The sequence below is a fragment of the Glycine soja genome, chromosome 11, assembly GCF_004193775.1.
Source record: "Glycine soja cultivar W05 chromosome 11, ASM419377v2, whole genome shotgun sequence".
Classification (NCBI taxonomy): domain Eukaryota; kingdom Viridiplantae; phylum Streptophyta; class Magnoliopsida; order Fabales; family Fabaceae; genus Glycine; species Glycine soja.
Window position 1 is genome coordinate 10,429,693 of NC_041012.1, and position 7,960 is coordinate 10,437,652.

The following is a 7,960-nucleotide window of genomic DNA, read 5'->3' on the forward strand; positions in this document are numbered from 1 at the left end:
TATTGCAAACTGCTAGGATCAAGACTCAATTCAAATACTTGATATAATAACTTCTCAAGGATATAGATGATCGTTATTATGGTATTCAATTCAGAGAGGCTTTCCGATACATAGATCCCATTAAAGGACAAGTGTAAACAATACTTGCATCTTTAGAGCAAAGACTATGATAAAAACATTATACTAGAATTGGCTCCATGAATCATATATGTGGACTCTACCATAAAAAATAAAATAAAAATTTAATTTTTTATGCTTGAAAAAATTTAATTTATGATATTAGTAAAATAATTTAAAATAACTTTGTAATAAAAATATATTTAGATAAACTTTACGCGTGTGGTGCTTCTCCCTTTTTAGATGTGATTTAAAAACATGTTTAATAATGAAAAGTTATTATCGATATAACAGAAGAAAAAGAAAAGTAAACTTGCAAGAAAAATTATACTCTTGAAAGGGGAAACAAAGTCAATAACCATAGATGATTAAAAGAAAAGAAGAAAAAACTGGCCTCGTCTAAACAAGAACATCATCATTTTGTACAGTCATGTCGTCAACTTATAGACTACCTCACCATTTTATAATCTTTACACCATAAAAAGGCTTGTATAGTACTTTATCTCCTCTGCAGCAGGGGGCATCAGGTGCATTAAAACAACTGATGAGAGCCTCATCTCGCTTAGCTTAAACTCTTTGTATAAACTTAAAAGCTACAAAATGTACAGTTCTGCAATACAACCGACAACTTTATTTCCAATTGGCTACAACCCATCTTGAGAGATAGGCAAACATAACCTCTTGATCTGGGAGACAAAGAAAGAAGCTCACACTAGCCTCAGTTAGCTGTACAAGATTATTTTTCTAAGCCACCTAAGCAGGTTGAGGAGGAGCCTGAGCAGCTATTCTCCTTTCTGCAACAAATTACATGTGCATATTAGAAGCAGGAGAATGGCTTGGTCTTCAAGTGTGTATGTCGTGTTGTGCACATGCACGGATGCTGAAATATAAGATCGTGTGAGAATGCAAATGAAGAGATGATATATAGAAGGAGTAAGTACCTCCAGCAGCAACAAGTTTTTCTACACGCGTGACGATGTGTTTTCCATAGGTGTACTTTTTCAATGCATTCAAATGAACCTTAATTCGGGAAAGAATCAGCTCACGTTGTTGATCATCACAAGTTTCCAGCACCTTTTGTACAACGTAATTTGCAAATTGATCTTTCATCATCGCCTGCATATAAAAGGAATCTGATTTATCATTTTGTGACAAGCCAAGATCTATTTTACAGGTTGTGGTTCTGGGAGTTAACTAAAGCATTCGCCACACTGACAAATAACAATTCTATTAAACTAAATTCAAGACAGGATATGCCAAACTTTTTCTGTTCAATCATGTAAAGAGGGATAAAAGAAGTCCTACAGATTTTGTAAGTTGAGTTCATGCAATTGCATTGGAAATCATGAAGAAGACCATTACTGATCATTTATGATGGTATTCTAATTTGCTCCAATAAAGAAAGGGAAAGGCATATATTAGGAAGAGAAAGTTTAACAAACCTGAAGAGGCTCATTTTCATCGGTGGTCCCAAGCATCTCACTCACTAGTAATTGGCGCTCAGAAGGACCTCCAAAGGTCAAACATTTCTCTACAACATTGGAGGCAAACTTCTGTTGACTCATTTGAACTATCTTGCCTGCTAATTCCTTTATTATACAAGAACGCTCATGAGGCTTCCCATGTTCCAGCACATGCTGTTATCAAGGAGAGAAGAAACCAAAAGCAAGAGATCAACCCACATGTATAGCAAACAGTATAACATTTAGGGGGTAAAGGAATATTAAGGAAGTAGTGAGTAGGGTCCAGAAGCCTGTATCACACGTGAGAGAACCAACCTAGGATGGCATGTTAAAAGCATAAAGCAAATAGTCCGGGAAGCTATAATAACACATTTTTAAAAATAATTATAAATAGTAGCAAGCATTACATGTGTTGCAAAGACATCCGCAATAAATTCGGTTGAAAATCATAAACAAGAAAATTAAGTTTCTAGTTGAAAGGTATCATGATATCATTTATTGATAAGGACAACACTATGTAAAGATTAGAAGCCAGCCAAAGGAAAAGACATTCATATTGTATAGTCAATTAACAGATTTGCAGTAAAAAAGGCTTCAATATAAAGGAGAGTAATTTCAAAACACATTGTAACTTGAGAATTGTGGGTGCACATCCAGAATTGTGGGTGCACGATTATCAAAACTATTTCTAAAGAAAAGCTTGATAGAAGGCTTGGAGCCAAGAGTGCACATCCAGAAAATCATGCTCAAGTAAACCAAACAAACGTGAGAATAATAAAAACATGCTTCAACAGTTCCACTACAATGGGAATAAAGAAAGAAGCCCAAACAATCTAGTCAGAAAAAATTGTAAACCTGAACAACGTAGTTGCCATACTGATCCTGAGCTAACATGCTAACTGCACCTAAAATTTCATCCATAACTTTCTGCTGTGTTGTAGGGTCTTTGCAATGTTCCAGCACTCTCTGTCATGTAGAAGGTATTCTTATATGACAAACAATCTTAGTTATACATGATAAGTGTAACATAAGCAGTGAAGGGAAATTACCTGTATCACCCGGCAACCATACGGATGTGTTGATAGGGTCACAACTTGATCAAAAAATGTTGAGACAATAAAGTGGATAGCATCTTCAGGGACACATTCAATACACTTCTGAATGACATGATTACCATTCTGATCGCGTACACAGCGCATGACATTACCATCAAGCTCTTGAACCATCTCTATCTTCTGATCCAGATCAACAACTTCAATGGCCTAAAGTGGGATACATAATTCAAAGAACAAAAGAAAAATGATAAGAAATCAGAAAATTATAGAGTCAAACATATACATATCAACTAATGCAACCATATATTGTCCATACCTTCTGGATGACACGGCAACCATACATTTGAAGGCTAAGTGTCAGAACATGACCAAGAAGTTTGTTGGCTAATTCTCTTCTCTGGGATGCAAGTCCATGCTCAAAAAACTGCAATATACCATTACGGCATTACCAACTATTGCTGATGCAAGATTCATGAAAGAAAATAATAAATTGAAAGAGTAATAATTACCTTTTGAACCACATAATTACCAAAGACATCAGTCATCAAAGCAAGGGAATGTGGCATGATTTCCTGATAAACCATGTTTTTTTCTTCTGTAGTAGCTGTTTCAAGCTTTTGTTGAATAAATCGACTCCCATATTGATCCGCACTACCAATGATAATAAAATAATCAAATTTAATTCTTCAGGGTGACAGCATAAAATGACCAATAGCAAAAAATATACCTGAATTCAACAACATGACCCGCAATTTCAGAGAGCTCAAAACACTTTGTTTTATTGGTTTTAAACTCTTCCAACAGAGAAGAAGCAAAACTTTCATCAATGTTCCCAGTATCTGCATGCCAAGGTCCCATGACCCCGGCCAAATTCCTCATTCCAGAAGCAAAACGCATATTCAGTTCATTGTGCCTAACAGGACTTGCAGATCCAACTGGGGAAGTGGATACAACAGAGTTTGCCATTGGACTTCCTGGGTAAGACATCCCGACACCATATGCAGGATTTCCATAATAACCATGAGGAGTGGAGCTGCCTGATTTACCACCCAGCGGTACATTGTATTGGGATTTTTGAGGCGAGAGGATAGACCCAAGATAAGCTTTCTGAAGCTCAAGTAAATTCATGTATGAATTGCCTAAGTAGTTCCTGTCCACAGAGGGGTCATTGAGAGCAGCAAGTTGTGCCGCAGCAAACTCAGACGTCCTCAGGTACTGAAGATACATTGGATCGACAAAAGGAGCCTGAAGAGCACTGCCTGGAATTTGATTTCCCATCCTACCAAGATTATGCACATCAGATGGAGCAGCAGCTCCAGAAGCCAAACCACCTCCAAGAATTCTCAAGTCCATTCCAGGGGATGCCATTGCTGATGCTGCAGCAACATTTTCAAACAAGGGTGGCAGATTACCAGTGCCAAGTTGGTTAGTCATCAAGGATGCCAATGCTGGATTTCCAGCATAGCCACTCAGACCATAGTTACCAAATGAGGAATTTGTACTATCTAAAGGCTGGTACTGGGGTGGCATACTTCCTCCTCTACTAAAATGGGAGGTAGGTGATCCTTTGAAATATGAGTTATTGGAAGGAACAGTAGACTTTTGTAGCTCAACCTGCCTATCCAAGGATGGATTGTTGAGATCTGACCCACTCCTGCTGCTTGCTCTTGAATTTTGCAGGTGTGCTGATTCAGATTTCTTTAAATAGGCATGTTGCTTCCCATGTTCTTGACCACCTTGCCTACCAAAAAGATATCTCTGGTGATTATCAACATCTGATTCAACCTGTGATGGCAAATGGTTTTCACCATCAAGCACATCATCAGCTGACAAGTTCATTACTGACAATGCAGCCACAAGATCCGCTGACTCATTAATGCCAGATGAAACACCATTAAATGCATCTTGACTGGCAATAGCTCTCTTGTCAGAAGCAATGGCTCTGCCACCACCAATTGGCGTGATGCAGGGACTGGGAGCCCTAGCAACAAGTTGTGGATCAGGAGTAGTGCTTCTCGACAAGGAAGATCCAACTGCAGCAGCATAGGAATATGAAGCTGGTGGGCCAACATTTTGGGCCGCAGATGATCCTGACCTGAGCACATCAGCGGGTGTGGACTCACGGTGTACATGAGCCAACTCTGCATCAGCAGAACTACTGATATCATTTTCATCAAATGCATTACGACTGGATGGACGAGAAGGAAGGCGTGCAATAGAGGTATTATGCCCCAAATCATCCTGCACAATTGCTCGTTGTAAATGATGGGCAGAAGGAAAATGATAGGAAAATAAATAAACCTAAGAAAAAATATCAAAGCAAATATATGCAAAATTCAGTACAGAAATGTTAAGAATTAATAGTGGCAAGAAAAATATATGTTGCTACAAGAAAACTTTTAAAATGCAAAGGCAAACAAATAATAATCTGGATATACCATATATTCAGAGATATATCAAAATCAACATTTACTCCGCTTCAAGACTGAGGTATATAAAATTCTTCAAAACTACTGAGTGTAAAGCCAATTCAATCTACACGTGTTCATGTTTGATGGAAATTGAGTGAGAAAATGTAACTGGTGTAGAAGCATGAACTCCTGGAATGAATTTCTTTGACAAACCATGAACCAAAACTGTAAGTAAGAGAAAAGAAGGGACGCTTAGAGAAAATTTAGCGAAGAAGTGCTTCTGCAAAATGCAAATTCTGTTTTTTTAAGATATAAAATGAAAGGCACACTGTATTCTGACTACAACTTCAAATATATAGTGAGCTGTGTAGAAGAGACTGTTGTAACTGAATTACTTCGGTTGAACAGATTCTGTAATAATTCATCTATAACGGAAACAGAAAGTAGTTACATAATATGTTAGCTGAAATCACAGACTGATGGCCATGAATCCTTTGCAGTGGAAAAATTCACTGCAGCAGATACAGTGAAAAATGTAACCGTCTCTTCTATTAAAATGCTATATTTATAATATTTTATAGGATAAATTAAATATTTTAATGACTATGATGTTATCCAGTGATTAATTAACTGGAGAATGGGGAGTATCTCAACCCAAAAGTCCAGACTGACACATGCTACAGTTGACAAGATAGTACTACAGAATACAGTAAAGGATACACTATGTATGCACTACATTATGAATATAGTATACAAATGTACTGTATGTATACTCTAATATTAGTATATTACAAAACTAAACAAAATGTGGTTTGAAATGCTATAATGTGCCTGAAAGATTTTATGGTGAATGCAACAAATCAACTAGATGTAGCTAAACAATCAGTACAAATATTTAGAGCCAATATGAAACTAGAAGGATAGCTTCTACAGGACAATCATAAAGAAATAAAGGATTGTCAGAATAATAAAAAATTCTGATGAATTCACAAAATGCTATGCTGCCATCTTCCATCACAATAAGCACCATAAATAACGAAGAAGAAGCCAAAAGTCAAGGCACAGATGCATGCCATCATTTAGCATAATCAAAACCTCCCTCAAGATGAATTACAATCATTAATCAAAACTTAGGAACAATACCACACATCCGAACATAAAAATCAATACTTTTAGCATAAAATAAAACAACCAAAGATCATACACAACCTCACAACATATGCATCAATTAGTCATATATCGCAGATGAAATGAAAATACAAAATGCTATAACACACAATCCAGGAAAAATATAAACAGTTGCAGCATTGAGTCAATTAGCCAATCAATGGCAGAAGAAGCAAGCAACCTGAAAAATTTCGGCAAAACTCTTCTGTTTGCTTAGCCCTAGTCCAGGCAAACCAATCAGTCCATCACCACCCCACTCGGCCGAACCTCTTGTTTTTTCATTATCTACCTCACTCTCTTGTTTCCTCATGTTAAAACCTGGCGGGGTAGGAAAAAGCAATCTTCCACCATTATCATCAGTTCTGTTCACTTTCCTCCTATCTCCAATTCCACCCAGAGCTGAAGCTCCACCTTTAAGTCTTTGTTGAAACCTCCAATCCTCCTTTGACAGCAAAGGAGGTGGCAGCCTAGGGTTCAAATTCACATTGGAGTAGTAGTATGAAAGATACGCTGGATCAGACCTAAGCTCTTCCTCAGAAGTAATCCCATTCACATCCTTAGTCCCTTGAAATTCCGAAAAGGCGACAGGAGCACCAGTGGCAGGAGCACCAGCAGCACCACCAAACAACCCTCCAACAGCACTCAAAGAACCCTCCACAGTTGGAGGCGCTGATCCACTCCTATAAATATTAAGCTCTCGTTCACGATCATCAGCCTCTTGTCTGCGTTGCTCACGAAGCAACATCCCGATCTCCTTCTCCAATTCATCACCAAAAGAACCCTCGTTACTCCCAAGCATAGGTCTTCTTCCCAATTCAGACAACATTTTGCAAAATCTCAATTTGATCACCACCCACCAATCATCAACCACATATAGCAAAAACTGATCACTACCCACCACCAGAAATCAAACCCTAACCCAGAAAACAACCCAAAGACTCAAACTTTTCCCATCCCAGAGCGTAAACCGCCACACCCCAAATTAGCAACTTCACAAATTCTAACTAGCAGTTACTGCAAAAAAAAAAAAAAAAAAAGCTTTCCTCGTAAAAACTGCACCGAAGGCACTTCTGAAGCTGAAACAAAAATCAGCCAAAGAATCAAACAAAAAACAAGATTGTAAAATTCACTCTAAGTTCCCTAGAATTGGTTGCCATAATTATAGACAAGAAATTCCTACCCACAGAATAATATATACACCAGAATAAAATTAAGGTCGGAAAGAACAGGAATGAAGAAGAAACAGTGAGTGAGAAATGGTGCACTGAGATCAAAAAGAAAAATAGTAAGATAGAGAGATTAATCCGGCGGCGATTGATTCTTACAAGAACCCTTAGGGTTTTGTTCCATTTAGAGGAAGATTATATACAGATGGTAGGAAACAAAGCCAAATTAAATTTATTTGGTTCCTATTTCTATTTTTTTGTTTTTTTTTAAGTTAGCAAAGTTTCCATTTTACTATTTACGAATTTCGGAAATATCTAGAATAATTTATGTATTTCCTAAACATTAGGAGTAATTGACCAAATGATAACCGACTGATGCCAAAGAAAGAAGAAAAAATGAACTTTTTTTTTCTCTCGTGTTCCAAAACAAGAAGCTGTCACCGACTGACACGTCGGTGTATTAGATTCGTTGGAAGAGTAAAATAGGCCAAAAGTACAGTAAATTCCGCACCAGTTACCCCTCTTTCTCCAGTTCAGTTAAGCTCTTCTCTTCTGCTGTGTTATTATCAGTATGGTGATTT

General features: G+C 37.4%; 1 protein-coding gene across 3 annotated transcripts; it reads right to left on the reverse strand.

Moving 5' to 3' along the window:
* Positions 1-430: 430 nt before the first annotated feature.
* On the reverse strand, positions 431-7,600 carry LOC114373777 (pumilio homolog 2-like). 3 transcript variants are annotated; one of them, XM_028331317.1, is made up of 10 exons: positions 7,394-7,600; positions 6,395-7,227; positions 3,363-4,876; positions 3,145-3,286; positions 2,952-3,059; positions 2,630-2,842; positions 2,436-2,546; positions 1,560-1,754; positions 1,059-1,233; positions 431-911 (listed from the first exon to the last, which is right to left on the reverse strand). In XM_028331317.1, the coding sequence occupies exons 2-10, from the start codon at positions 7,037-7,039 to the stop codon at positions 871-873; spliced, it is 3,144 nt and encodes a 1,047-aa protein (XP_028187118.1). In that variant the 5' UTR covers positions 7,040-7,227; positions 7,394-7,600; the 3' UTR covers positions 431-870. The 3 variants fall into 3 exon arrangements, with proteins under 3 accessions (XP_028187118.1, XP_028187117.1, XP_028187119.1); XM_028331316.1 differs by having other exon boundaries at positions 6,395-7,289; XM_028331318.1 differs by lacking the exons at positions 6,395-7,227; positions 7,394-7,600 and adding an exon at positions 5,074-5,211.
* Positions 7,601-7,960: the final 360 nt, after the last annotated feature.